The 25,168-nt window shown below is 43.2% G+C and overlaps 2 protein-coding genes across 7 annotated transcripts in view; one reads left to right on the plus strand and one right to left on the minus strand.

Annotated features, from left to right (window-relative positions):
* The first annotated feature begins 342 nt into the window (after positions 1-342).
* On the plus strand, positions 343-9,059 carry LOC133622506 (homeodomain-interacting protein kinase 1-like). Of its 2 annotated transcripts, XM_061985322.1 has the most exons (11): positions 343-691; positions 762-851; positions 946-1,153; positions 1,236-1,421; positions 3,550-3,731; positions 4,648-4,771; positions 4,857-4,964; positions 5,023-5,091; positions 5,177-5,370; positions 6,726-7,119; positions 7,188-9,059. In XM_061985322.1, exons 3-10 carry the CDS (start codon positions 962-964, stop codon positions 6,934-6,936), a joined length of 1,266 nt encoding a protein of 421 aa, XP_061841306.1. In that variant the 5' UTR covers positions 343-691; positions 762-851; positions 946-961; the 3' UTR covers positions 6,937-7,119; positions 7,188-9,059. The 2 variants fall into 2 exon arrangements, with proteins under 2 accessions (XP_061841306.1, XP_061841305.1); XM_061985321.1 differs by having other exon boundaries at positions 762-1,153.
* Positions 9,060-22,261: 13,202 nt separating this feature from the next.
* The window catches only part of tns1a (tensin 1a), a 288,746-nt gene continuing 285,839 nt past the window's right edge, over positions 22,262-25,168 (minus strand). For all 5 annotated transcript variants that reach the window (XM_061985317.1, XM_061985319.1, XM_061985320.1 and 2 more), the window contains one exon: positions 22,262-24,313. In XM_061985317.1, coding sequence (XP_061841301.1) covers positions 24,184-24,313 — 130 coding nt within the window. In that variant the 3' untranslated portion in view covers positions 22,262-24,183. The remainder of the gene's footprint in view (positions 24,314-25,168) is intronic.

Genomic DNA, 25,168 nt, shown 5'->3' on the forward strand with positions numbered 1-25,168 from the left:
CTCGCTGTTGGTCTGCCGGCCACGCCTCCCCACAATATTGTATATATTTTATAAAATATAATATAATAATATATCAGTATATTTTATATATATCTATCCATCCATCCATTTTCTACCTTTTGTCCCATATATAATATATAAATATTGCATATGTTATATTTTCTATTGCTACTATGGTGCATTTTTAGTCTACTTCATACCTGCATTATCCTTTCCATCCTTACCCTTTCCATCCTTTGTAACTGAGCTACTGTGTGGAACAATTTCCCTTGTGGATCAATAAAGTTTGTCTAAGTCTAAAGTAAAGTAAGTGTGAAGTCTGAGAGGGATTCATTTATGAAGTATAACACAGGCCGTGTTATGGATCATGTAAAAACTAAGTCCTAAAGTAAGTGTTTTCTTATTGTAATTGTGTCACCATGGTTACAAGTGGCAACCGGCTAAACACATCTTTACTCTTTGTGATTGTCACAAAGCCACATGTCACATGATTATGATGTCACATAGATTTTCTTTGCTGCTGGTTTTTTACCTTAGATGCCTGTCCATCGTACCATTTTGGTACTCTTTTTCTTTTATTTTGTTTTTTTTTCTCCTCGTATTTGAGTACCATTGCCGACCTGTATTGAGACATTTTCAACTAAATGATTCACCGCAGAATCATTCTTAAGGGGACTGACACATAAAACTGGTAAGTGCTTGTCTTTTGTGTTAAAGTGCTTGCAAAGAAAAGTCTGATCTAGTTTTCGTTGACCTCAAAGTCTGCAGATCTGCGTGAATGTTTCCGAGCAAAGATGCAGCGGTTCTCTTAACGCTCCAGTCGGATGCCGTTGGAGGTCTGCCTGTCACTGGTGGGTGTCGAGAAGTCCTGATTTGATGGGGAGCCAGTGGTTTCATGCCTGTAAAGACATGGCTTGGAAAGGTTTTGCCCTCTTCCCACTCCAGTGTCAGGAACCAGAGGATGGAGTGTTCCACTTTACCAGTGACGACTGAGTGCCAGATCTCCTCTCCCACCTGTGAATACAAAATGGAGGAAGTTTTAGGGGCTGGGTCCTTTGGCGAGGTGGTCCAGTGCAGAAAGCTGTCGTCGGGCGAGACCGTCGCTTTGAAGGTGATCAAGGACAGCAGCAAGATGGAGGAGGCCAAGGATGAGGTGCATATCTCATAAGTTTAGCTACCCTTAATACACACAAACGCAGACTGCATGATCATGTGATTTTTGCCGTGCGTGGCAGGAACGTGTTTTGATCGAGCTGAAAGCACGAGGCTCGGACCGGTACAACATAGTCAACTGGAATGACTCCTTCACCTTCCAGGGGCAGTTTTGTCTGGAGTTTGAGAAACTTGACATGAACCTTCATCAGCTGCTCGAGTGTCGCCTGCCTCTGTCGCTGATGGAGATCCGACCAGTTCTTCAGCAGGTTGATAATGCTTCATCCCCAATGTTGGTTCTCATGGAATGCCATTGACCTTGACATAACTCTGTAACGGTATCAGTCGTGGTGGAGTGCCATCTCCGGGTTGGGGAGGAGTCCCTTCCCCAAGTAGAGGAGTTCAAGTAACTCGGAGTCTTGTTCACGAGTGAGGGAAGAGTGGATCGTGAGATTGACAGGTGGATCGGTGCGGCGTCTTCAGTAATACAGACGCTGTATCGTTTCGTTGTGGTGAAGAAGGAGCTGAGCCGAAAGGCCAAGCTCTCAATTTACCGGTCGATCTACGTTCCCCTCCTCACCTATGGTCATGAGCTCTGGGTTATGACCGAAAGGACAAGATCACTGGTACAAGCGGCCGAAATGAGTTTCCTCCACCGGGTGGCGGGGCTCTCTCTTAGAGATAGGTTGAGAAGCTCTGCCATCTGGGGGGAGCTCAAAGTAAAGCCGCTGCTCCTCCACATCGAGAGAAGCCAGATGAGGTGGTTCGGGCATCTGGTCATGATGCCACCCGAACGCCTCCCTAGGGAGGTGTTTAGGGCACATCCGACCGGTAGGAGGCCACGGGGAAGACCCAGGACACGTTGGGAAGACTATGTCTCCCGGCTGGCTTGGGAACGCCTCGAGATCCAGAGCTGAACGAAGTGGCTGGGGAGAGGAAGGTTTGGGCTTCCCTGCTTAGGCAACTGCCCCAGCGACCTGACCTCGGATAAGCGGAAGAAGATGGATAGATGGATGGATGGTATCAGTCGTTTTTTAAGTTGCACTTTAGCATACAAACTAGAATCACACTCAGGAGAGAGCAAAATCTCCGTAGGACTGACATTGCCCACCCCTACATACCCAAATGTGGCATAATAACATAACTAAATTTCCTAACAGGCATCATCAGGTGTTTCATGTATTGTATAACTTGAATACATTGATCTACAAAACCCAAAACCAGTGAAGTTGGCACGTTGTGTAATTCGTAAATAAAAACCGAATACAATGATTTGCAAATCCTTTCCAATTAAATTGAATACACTGCAAAGACAAGATATTCAATGTTCGAACTGCAAATAATCCAACACATTGCAAAAAAGTTGGCACAGGGGCATTTTTACTACTGTGTTACATGGCCTTTCCTTTTAACAACACTCAGTCAACATTTGGGAACTGAGGAGACCAATTTTTGAAACTTTTCAGGTGGAATTATTTCCCATTCTTGCTTGATGTACAGCTTAAGTTGTTCAACAGTCCGGGGGTCTCCGTTGTGCTATTCTACGCTTCATAATGCGCCACACATTTTCAATGGGAGACAGGTCTGGACTACAGGCAGGCCAGTCTAGTACCTACACTCTTTTACTACAAAGCCACGCTGTTGTAACACGTGCAGAATGTGGCTTGCCGTTGTCTCGCTGAAATAAGCAGAGGCGTCCATGAAAAAGACGTTGGTTGGATGGCAACATATGTTGCTCCAAAACCTGTATGTACCTTTCAGCATTAATGGCGCCTTCACAAATGTGTGAGTTACCCATGTCTCGGGCACTAATACACCCCCATACCATCACAGATGCTGGCTTTTGAACTTTGCGCCTATAACAATCCGGACGGTTCTTTTCGTTATTGGTCTGGAGGAAACGGCGTCCACAGTTTCCAAAAACAATTTCAAATGTGGACTCACCAGACCACAGAACACTTTACCACTTTGCATCAGTCCATCTTAGATGAGCTCAGGCACAGCCGGCAGCGTTTCTGGGTGTTGTTGATAAATAGCTTTGGCTTTGCATAGTAGAGGGATTGTAGGTCACGGGCATTTAATGTTGGTTTTTCGGCATTGCCGCTTACATGCAGTGATTTCTCCAGATTCTCTTAACCTTTTGATGATATTATGGACCGTAGATGGTGAAATCTCTAAATTCCTTGCAATCGAACATTGTATATCTTGTCTTAGCAGTGTATTCAATTGAATATACGTAGAAAAAGATTTGCAAATCATTGTATTCTGTTATAATTTACAAATTTACACAACGTGCCAACTTCACTGATTTTGGGTTTTTTAATATCCAGTCATTCTATATTCATCTACATCTATATATCTGTAAATCTGTATATATATACTTGTCTTTTATTGAAGCTGACAACTGCACTGCAGTTCCTGAAGAGTGTGGGGATTGTCCACTGCGATCTGAAGCCAGACAACATCATGGTGGTGGACCACCTGCAGTTGCCACTGAAGGTGAAAGTCATCGACTTTGGCTTGGCTCTACATACGTCAGAGCTGTCTCGGGGCACGACAGTGCAGAGCATGTGGTACCGGTGAGTTTACTCGGACAGATCTGGACCAGGGGTGTCCAAATGTTTCTCACTAAAGGCCCCGAACTGAAAAATGTAAGGATGCAGCCATGCGTGGGGTCAGTTTGATACATTCTGTCCTTTAAAACCAAGCCAATGTAGGTCCATATACAGTATGGTTAGCTAGCAATACAAAACATCCGCGTTTTGCACAGCTTTGAGTTAAAAGGGACAAAGCAAATATAGTATAATGAATGTGCAACCTAGAACATAACAAATGGCCGAGAGACATCGTATGCCAAAAAACTTGTAAAGCTGGGGCACTCTTATCCCAAGACACCACTGTATACACTACAGAGATTTATACTTAGGTTTTTAGCTTCTTAATATGTACATCTCCCGAATTCAGTTAAGATGTATGTAGCAGATCTTTTAGAGGGTTGTGTGGGTGAGACAAAAAAGGGCCTCTCAAGTTCCTGCCTGCCAATTCTTCTTCAAACTGACCTTTTACCACAGCAGCTGTCATCTTACAAGACCTTTGGTCAATCTAGTAACAAATGTCATTGAGAATATGCATGATAGGCTGATAGGCTAATTTGATAATGCCTCACGATCGACTTTTGAATTACGATGTACCGGTGGATCACAACCGACTGGTAGATTGCGATCAACTAGTTGATCATGACCGGGAGATCGCAGTCGATTGGTAGATTGCAATCGTTCAACCGGTCCGACTGGTATATTGCGATTTAACAGCCGACTGCAATCGACCGGAGTAGATCAGTGGACAGATTGGCTGCAATCTACCTGTAAATCCGTATCTAATGCGCAATTGCAATCTACGAGTCAAATGCGTCTATTGTTAGATTGCGATCGACCGGTAGATCACGATCAACGCAATGGGCACCCCTCGTCTAAACCTTGATGTCTCTGCTCCCAGATGTCCCGAAGTGCTGCTGGGACACGAGTGCAATGAGGCCATCGATGTATGGTCTCTGGGCTGCATCGCTGTGGAGCTGCTGCTTGGTCATTCCCTGTTTGACGGCTGTGATGAGTACAGCATGGTCAGTGTGACACGGCTTCGGACAGAGCTGGATGGAGCAAGGTTTGACGGTTGACTGAGTCTAACAAAGAATATCCTGTCCACAGCTGTCACAGATCAACACCATGCTCGGAAAACTGCCAGCCAGCCTCCTCAACGCGGGAATATTCACATCGTGCTTCTTCCGCAAGAAAGCCAAAAAATGGAGATTGAAGGTATGTTTATTCTGTCGTCCCTCTAGAAGTCTGCTGCTAACTCTACTTCTCTCTTCAGAACCGGGCAGAAATTATCACAGCTTATGACGGCACTCAACCTTTAAACAAACTTTCAGATCTTTTAGAGGTTGGATCGCCCTTGCTGCATATTTATAGTGTCAGTATGAAAACACCCAGCAGGTTTCCTTACATCTTGTCCCATTCTGACATAGGCTCGTTTTGTGCGACCAATCAACTGCACCGATGAGGACTGGTGCGCAATGCAGTGTGACCTGGAGATCTTTGTGGATTTAGTTGCGTCGATGCTTCTGATGTCACCGCAAAAACGGGCTCGGCCTTGTCAAATTCTGGAGCACAAATTCATTTCCATGAGCCACTTTGATGGCAAATTCCCAAACAGCGCTTAGTAAGTGTATATAGGGATGGGTACTGAGTCCGGTACTTTTATAGGCACCGATCCAATTGGTACTACCGGCTATGGATTGGCACACTCAGCTTAATGGTAAAAGCTTACTTTCTAGCTAGGTAACACACTGTAGCCCGTACATTATTGCCATCTAACGTCTTGGTATTGCAATTACATGCAAGGTCTACTATATAATACTACAACTCAGGCTCAGATATGTAATAGGAAAATATATAACAACTGGACAGCAGAGTTATCATAATCAGCTCATTTTTAAATGGTACATAAAAAAAATTAGATTTTATTATTTAACATCAAACGTGTATTACAAGAGTCGACTCAGTCGATTACCTCAAGGTAATGTTGTAATTTTCAATGTCAACAAAGCAAATATGCCTGATAGAAACCACTCAAATGTAAATCTAAGCTCCACTTTTTAAAATGCGTTTACTTGATGCTAATTTACATTGTTTTTGTCATTTACATGCTACTGATTAGCTTTAGCAATTTTACGTGGCGATTTCAACATGTACCAATACTCACAGTGTTGCGTCGGACCAGCTCTTCCTCCCAGGGAATCTAAGTTACTGGTCAATCCCAAGTTCTTTCGATGACATATATGCTGAGTAAGAAGGACCATCAAGACAGAATTGGAATATTTTCAAGTTTTACTGAAAATTTCAGGAGATCAGCTTAACCAATACATTCATATCGGCAACTCTAGTTGATCTGGCATTCCAACGGAAAAGCCAACTCCTTTGCACACAAAGAAAACCCCCATCTTCCCCTCGCAACACTGAAAAGGAACTAGTGGGGGAGGTCTTCACATTCCAACGTAAGACACAAAACAGACCTCTGAACACAAGAGAAACTAGTAGAAAATAGAAAGGAAAAGTACTAGTAACTCTAAACATGGCTATGTAAAAAGAAATAACTCTTACACATATATGCATCCTCCACAACAGTACAAACACTTTGTGGGGCACAACAAAAAAACTGGATTGGCACATTCAGCTTAATGGTAAAAGGTTACTTCCATTGGAGCCCGTACATTATTGCCATCCAACGTCTTGGTATTGAAACTGCATGCAAGGTCTACTATATAATACTACAAATCAGGCTCAGAGATTTAATAGGGAAAATATATACAAACTGGACAGCAGAGTGATTTTAATCAGCTCATTTTTAAATGGTACATAAAAAAATGATTTTATGATTAACACACAGAAAAGTACAGAAAATTAGCACAGTTCAGTATTGATTATATCGGTTCTAATGTGAAAGGTACCCATCCCTAAGTGTATGCATGAGTCATATCTGATGACGCGAGACCGACTCCTTGATTGCTTCTCCAGCGTCAGGCTCTGGCGCGACTGCATGGAGGTGGACACCGCTCGGCCCGTATGCAACATGTCCAGCTTCACATGCGGCGATCACACCACCGAGCCCAAGGTGCTGGAGAAGTCGGTCATCACCATCAACGGCGGCCAATCCTGGCAAACGGGCAACCACGGCCGCGTGAAGAGGAAACGAGACGTGGGGGACGATGACCACATCAGCCGGTAGGTGGTCGCAAGAAGTACCATCCTTCATATTAAAGAGATACAAATGAGAATCCCGGTCGACACAGTGCGTCACCTGTGAGTAAGAGGAGCAGCAGGGATGCGGAAGTCATCTACTTGTCATCCATCGACAGCTCCAGGAAGGGCGGGGGTGGCGTGACGCAGCAGCCGCACGCCGGCCACATGAGTATGCTCGCCACGGTCTTAAACAATGTCCTAAACCGTCAAGTTCACATGCATCCTCTCTTTGCCTAGAATTCCTCCACATGGAACGTGGCGACGCCACGATCCGGCGGAAGAAGAGCAAGGCGACGACGCAGGCGCACACTTCGGAAGAAGTCCAGGGGAGGATCTGTGAATTATGATTCTATGAAAAAAAAATGTATTGGTTTTATTACTCAATTGATTATAAGGTTTAGAATAGGGAAGGTATTCATATGGCCCCGTTCCTGGGTGGATTTGACGTGGAACGAATCAATCAATCAATCAATCAATGTTTATTTATATAGCCCTAAATCACAAGTGTCTCAAAGGGCTGCACAAGCCACGACGACATCCGTGGCACAGAGCCCACATAAGGGCAAGGAAAAACTCACAACCCCAGTGGGACGTCGATGTGAATGACTGAGAAACCTTGAAGAGGACCGGTCTCCCGCCCCTCTAAGGGAGACCGGATGCAAAAGTAAAACTGAACTGGCTACAAAGTAAACAGAAACAGAATGCTGGACGACAGCAAAAACTTACGGCGTCCACAAAGTACATCCGTGACAATCAACAATGTCCACACAAAGAAGGATAGCAACAACTTAAATAGCTTTGCTTGTTAACGCAAAGCAGGTGCGGGGAATAGCGCTCAAAGGAAGACATGATACTGCGACAGGAAAACACCAACAAAACAGGAAGGGCCACCAAAATAACAGCGCAAGACAAGAACTTAAGCACAGGAAAACCCCAACAAACTCAACATAAGGCACGACGACCTGGTGGAGTATCATTTTTTACCGTTTTCTGCTGGTGGTGTGCCTCCGTACTTTTCAATCAATCAATGTTTATTTATATAGCCCTAAATCACAAGTGTCTCAAAGGGCTGCACAAGCCACGACGACATCCGCGGTACAGAGGCTACATAAGGGCAAGGAAAAACTCACCGCAGTGGGACGTCGATGTGAATGACTATGAGAAACCTTGGAGAGGACCGCAAATGTGGGTGACCACCCCCCTTCTAGGGGAGACCGGATGCAAAAGTACAACTGAACTGGCTACAAAGTAAACAGAAACAGAATGCTGGACGACAGCAAAAACTTACGGCGTCCACAAAGTACATTCGTGACAATCAACAATGTCCACACAGGAAAACACCAACAAAACAGGAAGGGCCACCAAAATAACAGCGCAAGACAAGAACTTAAGCACAGGAAAACCCCAACAAACTCAACATAAGGCACGACGACCTGGTGGAGTATCATTTTTTACCGTTTTCTGCTGGTGGTGTGCCTCCGTAGTTTTCAATCAATCAATCAATGTTTATTTATATAGCCCTAAATCACAAGTGTCTCAAAGGGCTGCACAAGCCACGACGACATCCGCGGTACAGACCCTACATAAGGGCAAGGAAAAACTCACCGCAGTGGGATGTCAATAAGAATGACTATGAGAAACCTTGGAGAGGACCGCAAATGTGGGTGACCACCCCCCTTCTAGGGGAGACCGGATGCAAGAGTACAACTGAACTGGCTACAAAGTAAACAGAAACAGAATGCTGGACGACAGCAAAAACTTACGGCGTCCACAAAGTACATTCGTGACAATCAACAATGTCCACACAGGAAAACACCAACAAAACAGGAAGGGCCACCAAAATAACAGCGCAAGACAAGAACTTAAGCACAGGAAAACCCCAACAAACTCAACATAAGTCACGACGACCTGGTGGAGTATCATTTTTTACCGTTTTCTGCTGGTGGTGTGCCTCCGTAGTTTTCAATCAATCAATCAATGTTTATTTATATAGCCCTAAATCTAAAAGTGTCTCAAAGGGCTGCACAAGCCACGACGACATCCGCTGTACCGAGCCCACATAAGGGCAAGGAAAAACTCACAACCCCAGTGGGATGTCGATGTGAATGACTATGAGAAACCTGGGAGAGGACCACCTCACCCCCTAGGAGAGACCGGATGCAATGGACGTCGAGTGGGTCTAGTTTAATATTGTGAAAGTCCAGTCCGTAGTGGATCTAACGTAATAGTGCGAGTCCAGTCCATAGTGGATCTAACATAATAGTGAGAGTCCAGTCCATAGTGGGGCCAGCCGGAGACCATCCCGAGCGGAGACGGGTCATCAGCCCAGAGATGTCCCCAACCGATGCACAGGCGAGCGGTCCACCCCGGGTCCCGATTCTGAACAGCCAGCACTTCATCCATGGCCACCGGACCCATGTCCCCCCCTCTCCCTTGTGGAAAAAAGAAACGGCAGATCAACTGGTCTAAAAAGGGGGTCTATTTAAAGGCTAGAGAATACAAATGAGTTTTAAGATGGGACTTAAATGCTTCTACTGAGGTAACATCTCTAACTGTTACCGGGGGGGGGCATTCCATAGTACTGGAGCCCGAACGAAAGGGCGGGGTTAATAATTTTTTAATGCAGTGTGCTGAAAATGATGGAAAGCGCCACTCTACAAAAGCAACTGACCCTGTGGTCAAAGTTGAAATTGCCAGAAAACACATTGTAAGATATTCAACACAGTACTGGGCAGCACGGTGGTACAGGGGATAGTGCATGTGCCTCCCAACACGAAGGTCCTGAGTTCAATCCCGGGCTCAGGGTCTTTCTGCATGCAATTTGCATGTTCTCCCGCCTCCAAAGACATGCACCTGGAGATAGGTTGATTGGCAACACTAAATTGGCCCTAGTGTGTGAATGTTGTCTATCTGTGTTGGCCCTGTGATGAGGTGGCGACTTGTCCAGGGTGTACGCTGCCTTCCGCCCCGAATGCAGCTGAGATAGGCCCTCCTCCCGACCCCGAAAGGGACAAGCGGTAGAAAATGGATGGAGCACATTGATGCTATTTGGCAGGCTAAAGTAGATAGTGCACCCTCAAATTTGTCACGTTTCATGTGTTAGGTAAACTGCGAATGAAAGGGGCCATATGAATCCCCTTCCCACTGTAGGTGTCCGCTGTCAATATTGTCTTTTTTTAAAGGAAATGTTAGAAAGCTAATGCTTGGATTGAGCTTTTATGTTTTACACTCATAGCTTTATTTTTGTATGGTCTTCAATTTTATGTTTGTATCGAACAAGATATTTATTTTTGTATCAAGCTTGCAATGTTAAGACACACAAAGAAAATGGCAGCTAAAATTCCACAAACTCGTGACGTATTTTCGAATTAAACTTTTTGGTGAAGTCTCAGAGTCTTTCTTTGTGTGAATGTAACCAAAAGAGTTAATAAATGTCCAAATTAAACTTGCTTGTGAGTAGGGATGATGTTCCAAACCGGTTCTCCCGGTTGTTCGATAAAAGAACCGTTCGATAAGAAAAGAACCGATTCCATGGACTCGAAATCCCTTTTTGAGAACCGGTTCCCGTTATCGAGGCCACTATAGTAAAGAAAAAGAGTTGGTTCTTTATTTGAATCCCTGGGAACGAAACAAGAAATGCCCTGTGGGACATTTCAGGAAATGACGTGAGCTGCGTCATTTCCTGTGATGTCACACAAGCAGCAAAAATAATGGACTGGAAAAAACGCCTAAAGGCATGGCTATTCACCTAGAGCAGGGTTTGGCAACCCAAAATGTTGAAAGAGTCATATTGGAACGAAAAGACAAAACAAAAATCTGTCTGGAGCCGCAAACAATTAAAAGCCTTATATAAGTGTTATAATGAAGAAAACACATGATGTAAGTGTCTATATTAGCTATTTTAACCTACTATCAAAGGCTCACGCAAATCTTTGTTAACACAAAGGTTGTATTTTAATTTTTATTCTACACATTTTTGCAACATTGGAAATGATTAGTAAAATTGAGGCTTCTCACAGGATGAGATAACTTCTGGAAATTACTGGCTCAGAATGGCCAAAGGTGTAGATGTGTGTGTCCAAGTCTAAGGAAACGGCAGGCTGACTTCTTCTAATGGATTTATTACAATCTTTGCAAGTTGGGTAACGTTTGCTGTGGTCTGGAACAACATGGCACTCACACAATGTTGAGAAATGCAGCCAATATTACATACATATGTGTCATGAGACATGCGCATATACATTAAATACACAGAGGACATAAGTAAAGGAAATTAAATGAGCTCAAATATAGCTACAAACGAGGCACAATGATGCAACATGTACATACAGCTAGCCTAAATAGCATGTTAGCATCGATTAGCTTGTAGTCATAGATTGACCAAAATATGCCTGATAAGCACTCCAGCAAATCAATAAAATCAACAAAGCTCACCTTTGTGGATTCACGCACAGCATAAAACGTTTGGTGGACAAAATAAGACGAAGAAGTGACGCAGTGGGAGAATGGCCGTGCGCGACCCGAGGGTCCCTGGTTCAATCCCCACCTAGTACCAACCTCGTCATGTCCGTTGTGTCCTGAGCAAGACACTTCACCCTTGCTCCTGATGGGTGCTGGTTAGCGCCTTGCATGGCAGCTCCCTCCATCAGTGTGTGAATGTGTGTGTGAATGGGTAAATGTGGAAGTAGTGTCAAAGCGCTTTGAGTACCTTGAAGGTAGAAAAGCGCTATACAAGTACAACCCATTTATCATTAAGTGGCATAAAACACGTCTTTCTGTGGCAGCATTGGAGAAAGTTGTACATGTAAACAAACTACGATGAGTTCAAGGGTCGCTGAAATTAGGACAAAACGGTGCTTGCCAAATACTCTCATTAATGAAGCATGCAAAACAAAAACAGTGGGAATTCTAACAATTAGGAAGGTTTGTGTCATGTTTGTTCTCCTACAGAAAATATATTAAAACAAAAAAAAAATTTTTTTCTTCATCTTTTTCCATTTTTACACTTCTCTGAAAGAGGTCCAGGGAGCCACTAGGGCGGCGCTAAAGAGCCGCATGCGGCTTCAGAGCCGCGGGTTGCTGACCCCTGACCTAGAGTGATCACAGAGACAGGTTGTTTTTGTGTTACTGTATATATTTGTTTTTCTGAAAAATCCCACTTAAAGGGGAACATTATCACAATTTCAGAATGGTTAAAACCATTAAAAATCAGTTCCCAGTGGCTTATTTTATTATTCGAAGTTTTTTTCAAAATTTTACCCGTCACGCAATATCCCTAAAAAAAGCTTCAAAGTGCCTGATTTTAACCATCGCTATAAACACCCGTCCATTTTCCTGTGACGTCACACAGTGATGCCAACACAAACAAACATGGCGCATAGAACAGCAAGCTATAGCGACATTAGCTCGGATTCAGACTCGGATTTCAGCGGCTTAAGCGATTCAACAGATTACGCATGTATTGAAACGGATGGTTGTAGTGTGGAGGCAGGTAGCGAAAACGAAATTGAAGAAGAAACTGAAGCTATTGAGCCATATCGGTTTGAACCGTATGCAAGCGAAACCGACGAAAACGACACGACAGCCAGCGACACGGGAGAAAGCGAATTTACTCGAATGATTGAAAAAAATAAATGTTTTTAAGCTAAATTATTGGTAAACACAGTTTATGTATAATAATTTACGTAAAACCGCGAGTAATGAATAAAGTTTTCATCAATTAATATATTCTGTAGACATACCCTCATCCGCTCTCTTTTCCTGAAAACTGATCTGTCCAGTTTTGGAGTTGATGTCAGCAGGCCAGGGAAGCTAGGGTCGATATTCTTCTCTTGATCATCTTCGGTGGCATAAGGGACGGTGTGAGCCAAGACATCCAGGGGGTTTAGCTCGCTCGTCTGCGGGAACAAACTGCCGCCATTGCTTGCCGTGCTACCGAGGTCCTTTGTCCCTGAATTGCTCACACACTCCGGCAGATTCAATGGGGGTCTGGCGGCAGATTTCTTTGACTTTATCGTTGGAAATGCATCTGCTTTGAGTGTCGCAGGATATCCACACATTCTTGCCATCTCTGTCGTAGCATAGCTTTCGTGGGTAAAGTGTGCGGAACAAACGTCCAATTTCTTGCCACTTTCGCATCTTTGGGCCACTGGTGCCACTTGAATCCGTCCCTGTTCGTGTTGTTACACCCTCCGACAACACACCGACGATGATGTGTTTGAGAAAATGGCTGAGATCCAGGGTCAACGCAGCCGTCTACCAGCAAGTTTTAGAGCACTTCATGCTTCCTGCTGCTGACCTGCTCTATGGAGATGGAGATTTCAAGTTCCAACAGGACTTGGCGCCTGCACACAGCGCAAAATCTACCCGTGCCTGGTTTACAGACCATGGTATTTCTGTTCTAAATTGGCCCGCCAACTCCCCTGACCTTAGCCCCATAGAAAATCTGTGGGGTATTGTGAAAAGGAAGATGCAGAATGCCAGACCCAAAAACGCAGAAGAGTTGAAGGCCACTATCAGAGCAACCTGGGCTCTCATAACACCTGAGCAGTGCCAGAAACTCATCGACTCCATGCCACGCCGCATTAACGCAGTAGTTGAGGCAAAAGGAGCTCCAACCAAGTATTGAGTATTGTACATGCTCATATTTTTCATTTTCATACTTTTCAGTTGGCCAACATTTCTAAAAATCCCTTTTTTGTATTAGCCTTAAGTAATATTCTAATTTTGTGACACACGGAATTTTGGATTTTCATTTGTTGCCACTTCAAATCATCAAAATTAAATGAAATAAACATTTGAATGCATCAGTCTGTGTGCAATGAATAAATATAATGTACAAGTTACACCTTTTGAATGCAATTACTGAAATAAATAAATTTTTTCAAAATATTCTAATTTACTGGCTTTTACCTGTATATATATATATATATATATATATATATATATATATATATATATATATATATATATATGCATATATATATATATATATATATGCATATATATATATATATATATATATATATATATATATATATATATATATATATATATATATATATATATATATATATATATATATATATATATATATATATATCTATATATCTACATCCTGAAAATATGCAAACAAAACTGTGTTTGGATAATTGATACTTCAAACTTGCATAAATAAATCTTAAGGAATATAACATAACTTGTCTTCTGAGAGCCTCAAAATGTAATGAATAAAATGCTAAAGTTGTTGATGAACAAGCAATTATTTTAATAATTAAATATGGTCATTTTAAATGAATTATTATGATAATTTAAAATTAATTATTTCAAATATGTTTATTTTAATGTAAAATTCTATGGCTGGATGTAATAAGGAGTCAGAAAAAATAAAAATAAAAATACAATTAATTTTGATGTTTTTAGCAAAATATAGTAAAAATTTATTTATTTTTTTTAATTTTTTTATTAATAAATATCTATTTATTTTTAGGTAAGATAAACATAGTAATACAATGTATCTCTAGTCTGGATGATTTAGTTCTTGTCACCCTGTTGTCCTCCCGTAGTGAAAAAAGGCTGTCCTCACTCAGGTTCGCATGGAGCTGGAGGGGGCGTGGCCTACAGCTCCGGCTGAAAATCGAGAGATTTTCGGGAGAATATTTGTCCCGGGAGGTTTTCGGGAGAGGCCCTGAATTTCGGGAGTCTCCCGGAAAATTCGGGAGGGTTGGCAAGTATGGGTAACAGTCAATATTCATTTTTTTATTTTATTTTATTTATTTCTTATAAAATAAAAGTGAGTTTTTGTAAAACCAAATATTGTGTTTTTTTTTTCCATACACAACAACCTATCTGGATTCGATAAGAGAATCGATAAGGAATCGGTTCGATAAGAGGATTCGATAATGGCCTCGAACTCGATAATTTCTTACCAAACATCATCCCTACTTGTGAGGGAATATCAAGGTTTTATACTGCAGATTCTGATCATGCATGATTGAGATGGACCAATACCAATACAGGTCACATGAATGAACTACATACACTATATTACCAAAAGTATTTGGTCACCTGTGTATACATTGTAAATATGTTTTATTTCGTGAACGCTATATGCATATTTGACATATGTTGTATATACGGTAGGTAAAATTGCATTTTTGCCTCATCCTTCACTTTAAGCGTGAGGGAAGAATGCATGAAGAGATGATACAATATTATCTGCTCACAGATGCATCCACACATCTAGTCCTGGATAGTCCCACTCCTTAACGTTTCTGTCACACACAGGATTCTCACAGTCATGAGGCAAAAATACAACCTTATATTTATTCAAGATAAGTTGTTTTCCGTCTTGTATTCATGGTAAATACAGGTTTGATAGAAATGATACATATTAATATACACCATTCAGGTGTACTGGAGAGGAGGCTACGCCGGATAGTTGAACCTCGGATTCAGGAGGAACAGTGTGGTTTTCGTCCTGGTCGTGGAACTGTGGACCAGCTCTATACTCTCGGCAGGGTCCTTGAGGGTGCATGGGAGTTTGCCCAACCAGTCTACATGTGCTTTGTGGACTTGGAGAAGGCATTCGACCGTGTACCCCGGGAAGTCCTGTGGGGAGTGCTCAGAGAGTATGGGGTAACGGACTGTCTTATTGTGGCGGTTCGCGCCCTGTATGATCAGTGTCAGAGCTTGGTCCGCATTGCCGGCAGTAAGTCGGACACGTTTCCAGTGAGGGTTGGACTCCGCCAAGGCTGCCCTTTGTCACCGATTCTGTTCATAACCTTTATGGACAGAATTTCTAGGCGCAGTCAGGGCGTTGAGGGGATCTGGTTTGGTGGCTGCAGGATTAGGTCTCTGCTATTTGCAGATGTTGTGGTCCTGATGGCTTCCTCCGGCCAAGATCTTCAGCTCTCACTGGACCGGTTCGCAGCCGAGTGTGAAGTGACTGGAATGGGAATCAGCACCTCCAAGTCCGAGTCCATGGTTCTCTCCCGGAAAAGGGTGGAGTGCCATCTCCGGGTTGGGGAGGAGATCTTGCCCCAAGTGGAGGAGTTTATTAAATATCTAATAAAGTCACATTTAAGATTTAATGGGTTCTAAAAAACTGTTAAGTAGTAAACGAAAATATATTTATTGCATACAGAAAAAACTGACACATTGTGTGTATTAAAACCTTTTTTTGAGCCAATGCACATTTTTTGCGTTGAAAAAACCTGGAGGCACACCACCAGCAGAAATCATTAAAAAAACGAAACTCAGTTGACAATAAAAGGTTGTTATTGCAATTGTTAGATATGACTTCAAACTAGAGATGTCCCATAATATCGGACTGCTGCTATTATCGGCCGATAAATGCTTTAAAATCTAATATCGGAAATTATCGGTATTGGTTTCAAAAAGTAACATTTATGACTTTTTAAAATGCCGCTTTTACGCAAAATGTAAACAAACACCATTGGTGGATCTACACCTAACATCCACTGGAATGATACCAAGTACAGGAGCGTATCTAGTCGATGCTACTATGATTACGTCGATATTTTTTGGCATCAAAACATCTTCTTTCGTTTAAAAAAAAAAAGTATATTATCTTCATAAACTCAGGAAATAGGTCCCTGGACACATGAGGACTTTGCATATGACCAATGTATGAACCTGTAACGACTTGGTATCAGATTGATACCCAAATTTGTGGTATCATCCAAAACTAATGTAAAGTATCAAACAACAGAAGAATAAGTGATTATTACATTTTAACAGAAGTGTAGATAGAACATGTTAAAAGAGAAAGTAAGCAGATATTACCAGTAAGTGAACAAGTAGATTAATAATACATTTTTACAGTTTGTCCCTCATGTTGACAAAATAATAGAATGATAAATGACAAAATATGTTACTGCAGACTAATTAGGAGTCTTTGTTTGTTTACTTACTACTAAAAGAATAGTTGGCTATAGAGATGTCCGATAATATCGGACTGCCGATATTATCGGCCGATTAATGCTTTAAAATGCAATATCGGAAATTATCGGTATCGGTTTCAAAAAGTCTATTCAGGTGTACTGGAGAGGAGGCTACGCCGGATAGTCGAACCTCGGATTCAGGAGGAACAGTGTGGTTTTCGTCCTGGTCGTGGAACTGTGGACCAGCTCTATACTCTCGGCAGGGTCCTTGAGGGTGCATGGGAGTTTGCCCAACCAGTCTACATGTGCTTTGTGGACTTGGAGAAGGCATTCGACCGTGTCCCTCGGGAAGTCCTGTGGGGAGTGCTCAGAGAGTATGGGGTTTCGGACTGTCTGATTGTGGCGGTCCGCTCCCTGTATGATCAGTGTCAGAGCTTGGTTCGCATTGCCGGCAGTAAGTCGGACACGTTTCCGGTGAGGGTTGGACTCCGCCAAGGCTGCCCTTTGTCACCGATTCTGTTCATAACTTTTATGGACAGAATTTTCTAGGCGCAGTCAAGGCGTTGAGGGGATCCGGTTTGGTGGCTGCAGGACTAGGTCTCTGCTTTTTGCAGATGATTTGGTCCTGATGGCTTCATCTGGCCAGGATCTTCAGCTCTCACTGGATCGGTTCGCAGCCGAGTGTGAAGCGACTGGGATGAGAATCAGCACCTCCAAGTCCGAGTCCATGGTTCTCGCCCGGAAAAGGGTGGAGTGCCATCTCCGGGTTGGGGAGGAGATTTTGCCCCAAGTGGAGGAGTTCAAGTACCTCGGAGTCTTGTTCACGAGTGAGGGAAGAGTGGATCGTGAGATCGACAGGCGGATCGGTGCGGCGTCTTCAGTAATGCGGACGCTGTATCGATCCGTTGTGGTGAAGAAGGAGCTGAGCCGGAAGGCAAAGCTCTCAATTTACCGGTTGATCTACGTTCCCATCCTCACCTATGATGAGCTTTGGGTTATGACTGAAAGGACAAGATCACGGGTACAAGCGGCCGAAATGAGTTTCCTCCGCCGGGTGGCGGGGCTCTCCATTAGAGATAGGGTGAGAAGCTCTGTCATCCGGGGGGAGCTCAAAGTAAAGCCGCTGCTCCTCCACATCGAGAGGAGCCAGATGAGGTGGTTCGGGCATCTGGTCAGGATGCCACCCGAGCGCCTCCCTAAGGAGGTGTTTAGGGCATGTCCGACCGGTAGGAGGCCACGAGGAAGACCCAGGACACGTTGGGAAGACTATGTCTCCCGGCTGGCCTGGGAACGCCTCGGGATCCCCCGGGAGGAGCTGGACGAAGTGGCTGGGGAGAGGGAAGTCTGGGCTTCCCTGCTTAGGCTGCTGCCCCCGCGACCCGACCTCGGATAAGCGGAAGAAGATGGATGGATGGATGGAATATACATACGCTATATTGCCAAAAGTATTTGGCCACCCATCCAAATGATCCGAATCAGGTGTCCTAATCAAAGCAAGGTCCATAAAGACATGGATGACACAGTCTGATGTGGATGAACTTGACTGGCCTGCACAGAGTCCTGACCTGAACCCGATAGAACACATTTGGGATGAATTAGAACGGAGACTGAGAGCCAGGCCTTCTCGACCAACATCAGTGTGTGACCTCACCAATGCGCTTTTGGAAGAATGGTGGAAAATTCCTATAAACACACTCCGCAACCTTGTGGACAGCCTTCCCAGAAGAGTTGAAGCTGTAATAGCTGCAGAAGGTGGATCGACATCATATTGAACCCTATGGGTTAGGAATGGGATGGCACTTCAAGTTCATATGTGAGTCAAGGCAGGTGGCCAAAAACTCGGGGCGGTATAGCTCGGTTGGTAGAGCGGCCGTGCCAGCAACTTGAGGGTTCCAGGTTCGATCCCCGCTTCGGCCGTTGTGTTCTTGGGCAAGACACTTTACCCAGTGCCACCCACACTGGTTTAAATGTAACTTAGATATTGGGTTTCACTATGTAAAACGCTTTGAGTCACTAGAGAAAAGCGCTATATAATTCACTTCACTTCACTTTTGGCAATATAGTGTATATTATAACTGTTATAAAAAAACCATACTTGTTTTAATCAAAAATGGTCAGGATTGACTCATTTCTAGGGCTGTGGATCTTTGGGCACCACATGATTCGATTCGACTCTTTGGGTTAACGATTTGATTCAGAATCGATTCTAAATTGAAAACAATTCTGGATTCATAATCGATACTTTTTAAATAATATTGAGTGTTGTCTGTCTATCTGTGTTGGCCCTGCGATGAGGTGGCGACTTGTCCAGGGTGTACCCCGCCTTCCGCCCGAATGCAGCTGAGATAGGCTCCAGCACCCCCCCCCCAGAGTACCCCAAAAGGGACAAGCGGTAGAAAATGGATGGGTGCCAGTTGTATGATTAACTACATTTCTTCAGCTTTGACACATTGTTGTATTACCTCACTTTTGTGTTTGTGTACTTCTATTTTTAAGATGTATTTATTCATTTTAATCATTTGCAAAGTGTGAAAATGTAAAAATAGAGAAACTCCCAAGGTGGCGTTCAAAGCAAGCGCTCCCATGTGGTTGAAATGTGTATTGCAGATGCTACTGGAAAAGTGTATTCCATTTGATGTAGTGACATAGATCCTCCACAAGGGGTTCAGGATATCTCCATATATGGTAATGTTTCTGTGAGCAGCCCCCTGGTGGCAATACGCAGAACTACAACAACACAGTTGTAATACACTTTTCCAGCACATGTGGCGTGCAGTGACATCTAGTGGTAAAATTCCAAACTGCAGCCTTTTTTGGGGGGGGGAATTTTGCTTATCTTTCACATTTATATATATTTTTTAAAGGCAGCAGATTACTCAATTTATTAATAAAACGCAGGATCTGTACAGCTAATATGGACATGTATATCAACAATATGATTTGCCTGGCTGGAAAAGACAGACTAAAAAAAACAAAAACTTTTTTTATTTTTTTAATCGATTAAGAATCGTTACAAATAGGAATTGCGATTAATACGGAAATCTATGTTTTGTGACAATATATATATATATATATATAAATATATATGTATATATATATATATATAAATATATGTATGTGTGGGGAAAAAAAATCACAAGACTATTTCATCTCTACAGGCCTGTTTCATGAGGGGGGGTACCCTCAATCGTCAGGAGATTTTAACACCACTCAACCAATGGAGAAATACAGCAGCAGTAATCAAATGGTTCAACAACATCCAAGACAAACAACAGCACAACTTTATCTCCTTTGATATCGAGGAATTTTACCCTTCCATCACGCAAGACCTACTGACTCAAGCACTAGACTTCGCCTCAGACTACGACTCAATCACAGGCAACGAAAGAAACATCATCATCCACGCAAAAAACTCCATTCTCATCCACAACAATACACCATGGCAAAAAAAGAACAATGCAACATTTGACGTCACTATGGGAAGTTTTGACGGAGCAGAAACGTGTGAACTCGTTGGGAGTTTCCTCCTCTCCCAGCTCGCTAGCCTCAATCAGAACCTTGGTATTTACCGTGATGACGGACTGGCAGTGTGTCGCGCCTCGCCAAGGAGCAGCGAGAATACCAAGAAGCGCATATGCCAAATTTTCAAAGAGAACGGCCTACGGATCACGATTGAAGCCAACAAGCAAACCGTCAACTTCCTTGACGTCACTTTCAACCTGAGAAATAACAGCTACCAACCATTCACGAAACCCAACACAACACTCCAATACGTGCACCATGACAGCAACCATCCACCCACCACCACGAAAAGAATACCTACCGGAATCAATAAAAGGCTATCGATGCTGTCATCTAGCAAAGCTGAATTTGACCAAGCAACCCCCCCGTACCAAAAAGCCCTTGATGAAAGCGGATACAATTTCACCCTCACCTATGAACCCACGCTAGGAAACCAGCCAAAAAAGAACAGAAAACGAAACGGCATCATCTGGTACAACCCCCCATACAGCAAAAACGTCTCAACGAACATTGGACACAAATTCCTCAATCTGATTGACAAACACTTTCCCAAAGACAACAACCTAAGAAAAGTATTCAACAAGAACAACATCAAATTGAGCTACAGCTGCATGAACAATATACGACAAATCATCTCAAACCACAACAAAACAATTGCAAACGAGCCGTCGACCCCCAGTCAGAACGACTCCAAAACCAACAAAGCATGTAACTGTCGAAAGAAACCTGATTGCCCCCTCAACGGGGGATGCTTACAAACATCAGTTGTCTACCAATCTAAGGTAATACGCAAGGACATTAACACATCCGACACATATGTAGGATTAACCGAGGGTGAATTCAAAACCAGATGGAACAACCACAAGGCTTCTTTCAGGAACAAAAACCTGCGAAATACCACAGAACTCAGCAAACACATTTGGGACCTCAAAGACAATAATGTTGAATATTCAATAACATGGCAAATTCTTGCATCCAGCACACCTTACAATAGTGGTAATAAAAGATGCAACCTATGCTTGAAAGAGAAACTGTTTATTATTTACCGTCCAGACCTGTCATCCCTCAACAAGCGCAGCGAAATTGTAACAACATGCCGCCATAGACGGAAACACCTCCTAGGTAACACATGAGCCAATCACCACGCCCCTAGGCCAGCCTGTACCCACCCACTCTGTGCCCTATATAAACCATGGTATGCGAATGCTCCCATTAAAATCTCCTGACGATTGAGGGTACCCCCCTCATGAAACAGGCCTGTAGAGATGAAATAGTCTTGTGATTTTTTCCCACACATACATATATATATATATATATATATATATATATATATATATATATATATATATATATATATATATAAATGTATATGCATATATATTAAAAAATAAATAAATAAATAAATTAAATTAAATTAAAAAAATAAATATATATATATATATATATATATATATATCAATGGTCACATCAACGTCAGAACCCAACATTGATTAAACGTTCTAAAATGCATGTTGTTTCGGGACCTAATTCAGCAAGTTCTCAACGTTGCTTCAATGTCTTGTGCCTGCTGGGAAGTACTGACACTCACACTTTTGATTTAACAGACTTGTATTGCTTTAATGTTTGTTTTCTCCTCAAGAACAATTGAAGCCGTAATGACAGAATGAAGAATGATGAGCACAATAACAATCCGAGTGTCTTTTTTTTGCACATTCATACAGTTCAGATGTCTTTCCGGACCCTTTCTAAAAAAAAAAAAAACACTTTCTGGGACAGAAGCGCGCTTCCACACAATGAAACAAAAAACATGTCTTTGACAGAAAAAAAAATAGAAATAAATAATAAATAAATAAATCATCGGCGTCTGGGAGGTTTGTGGATGAAGTCTTGGTAGAGCTTTTTTTTTTTTTTTTTTTGCATGTGGAATTCCCGCTGCTTTTAAGTTAAGTGCTACACGTGCACAGCAGGCCTCTCTTCTTCCCCCTCCCCCTTTTTAGACATGAATTTGAAATCAAAATACATCAATAATGTCTCAGTGCACAAATGTAACAAACTGTGCTGCATGGCTGCTGGGGGCTCACTTGTGTGGGTTATTTTGCATGAAATACGGCAACCAGACATAAAAAAAAAAAAGCAGCTTGTGTGACTTCTTTGGCAAAAACTATAACTGTCATGGGCGCACACTGTTTGTTTTTTCATATACATATATATATATGTATATATATATATATATATATTGCATTTGAACTTGGCCTCTTTTACCATTTTTTTTTTTTTTTTTGGAAAATCTGCAAAGATCTATCTGCTACAATTATTTCTAAAAAGATTCCAACCCGCCTACAAACGCTAGCTCACGCACTCTCCCTGTCCATGCAAATCTCTCGCCAAGATGACAAACAAGATGGAGCCGAAACAAACGCATGTACAAAGTCATGTACACCATGTATTCAAACGCATTTTCCAAAATCCTCAGACTTTGAAAACATTAGCCAAAATAAGTATAGATTTTTTTCTTCTTTTTTTTCCTGAACCCATTTCTTTATCTAGACTGTACAATATATGCATAACATGAGTACTCATGAGGGACCAAAGCAACAAAAATAAATACTTTTCGCTAAGTCACCTTTCAAAGTAGTTCATCTATGTACATTTATAGCCATCCTCTTATTGTAGATGCTTGAGTGTGTGCAATTTTTGCACTTTTTTTTTTTTTTTTTTCCTGCTAAAAGTATCCGAATGCGTTTTTCTGACAACACAAACAACGAGACGGGGCTCGGTCAGACCAAAAAAAAAAAAAAACACGAAATAAAAAGTTGAACGTTTTACTATCGTTGGACTACTTCAAAAATGGGGTCGTCTACGTCTTGAGGACTCGGAGGGGCGTTTTTAAAAAATAAAATTTAAAAAAAGTCTACTTCATGCAGTCTCTTGACGAGTCAAACAGCCTCAGTGTCTAAGTGGCACACAGCATAGAATGTTTTCAGTGAATGCAGCTATGAGGGAGGAACAGCATGCAGAAAGAACAGTGCATAGGTTCCAGGTTGGAGTTCCCTGGAGGTGCTTTCCAGTGTCATTCAGTGCAAGCTTGACTAGGGTGGCGCCACCCGGTGGTCAGTCTGTCAAAAGTCACCCTGCTTGCAGTGAAAGTGTAGTCTTTCGTTAGGGGACGACCTTGGCGGAGCTTTTTTTTGTTTGTTTTTTTGGGATGGGATCTGGTCTGAGATGTGCAGTTTAGATCAGTCACTGCAGAGCCCTTTCTGACACACGGCAGAACCAGAAGAGTCCGCTCCAAGGGGCCTTGACAAGTTGGGGTGGAAGGTAGGAGAACCAAGCTTAAAGATCAAGCTAACATGCATAACGTCTTCAGTCAAAGTTCCGTGGAAAGCCGTCCAGGCTAACAATTTTTTTTTTCTTTTCCTGAAGACAAGAAACGTCGCTTCTTTGTGAGTCCATCTTTTTAAAGGAGAAAAATTATAAGAACGGCTTCGTCGCTACGCCGTTCTCGCGCTTGTAATTTTCTGGCTACCTTTGGTAAAAACGATCAAGAAAAAGAACAACCCTGAAACGTCGCGCACAGCCCTCGCATGAACTTACCGCTCTCAATTTTCGCCACTCGATCCAGCCGCCGCCGCCGTCTAAACCACGTTCGCAGCCCCCTTCCGCGAGTTCTCGACTACTCCCTCCGAAAGACGTGTGGGACACGTCGATCAAACTAAATAATAAAATCAAATAAAAAGGACATCGTCGTATATCCCAGAGTGGATATACACCACAATGATTTCAAATAACCGCCATCCAACGGCAGTTCACCGCCGCATCATTTTGGAGATGAAGCCGACGATGGCCGAGGCGGGCTGGTCCACGTCCAGCTCTGCAAACAGGTGACTGACATTGTCGGTTGTGCTTCCTTGTTTCCTCGCCACAAAGCCAAAAAGCCTGACAAAAGAAAAACAATGTATTTTATCCATCCATCTTCTTCCACTTATCCAAGGTTGGGTCGCGGGGGGCAGCAGCCTAAGCGGGGAAGCCCAGACTTCCCTCTCCCCAGCCACTTTGTCCAGTTCCTCCCAGGGGATCCCGAGGCGTTCCCAGGCCAGCCGGGAGACATAGTCTTCCCATCGTGTCCTGGGTCTTCCCCGTGGCCTCCTACCGGTCGGACGTGCCCGAAACACCTCCCTAGGGAGGCGTTCAGATGTCCGAACCACCTCATCTGGCTCCTCTCCATGTACCTGTGATCTTGTCCTTTCGGTCATAACCCAAAGCTCATGACCATAGGTGAGGATGGGAACGTAGATCGACCAGTGAATTGAGAGCTTTGCCTTCCGGCTCAGCTCCTTCTTCACCACAACGGATCGATGCAGCGTCCGCATTACTGAAGACGCCGCACCGATCCGCCTGTCCATCTCACGATCCACTCTTCCCTCACTCGTGAACAAGACTCCGAGGTACTTGAACTCTCCTAAACATGGGCCAGGGTCTCCTCCCCAACCCGAGACATAGTCTTTTCAACGTGTCCTGGGTCTTCCCCGTGGCCTCCTGCCGGTCAGACGTGCCCGAAACACCTCCCTAGGGAGGCGTTCAGATGCCCGAACCACCTCATCTGGCTCCTCTCCATGTACCTGTGATCTTGTCCTTTCGGTCATAACCCAAAGCTCATGACCATAGGTGAGGATGGGAACGTAGATCGACCAGTGAATTGAGAGCTTTGCCTTCCGGCTCAGCTCCTTCTTCACCACAACGGATCGATGCAGCGTCCGCATTACTGAAGACGCCGCACCGATCCGCCTGTCC

The sequence above is a fragment of the Nerophis lumbriciformis genome, linkage group LG23, assembly GCF_033978685.3.
Source record: "Nerophis lumbriciformis linkage group LG23, RoL_Nlum_v2.1, whole genome shotgun sequence".
Classification (NCBI taxonomy): domain Eukaryota; kingdom Metazoa; phylum Chordata; class Actinopteri; order Syngnathiformes; family Syngnathidae; genus Nerophis; species Nerophis lumbriciformis.

Bases quoted from the DNA above. Each gene is read 5' to 3' on its own strand.
- LOC133622506 (XM_061985321.1), top strand. From the start codon at position 896: ATGCCTGTAAAGACATGGCTTGGAAAGGTTTTGCCCTCTTCCCACTCC. The intron at 3,732-4,647 runs GTGAGTTTACTC...CTCTGCTCCCAG, and splicing joins GTGCAGAGCATGTGGTACCG to ATGTCCCGAAGTGCTGCTGG. The intron at 5,371-6,725 runs GTAAGTGTATAT...TTGCTTCTCCAG, and splicing joins AAATTCCCAAACAGCGCTTA to CGTCAGGCTCTGGCGCGACT.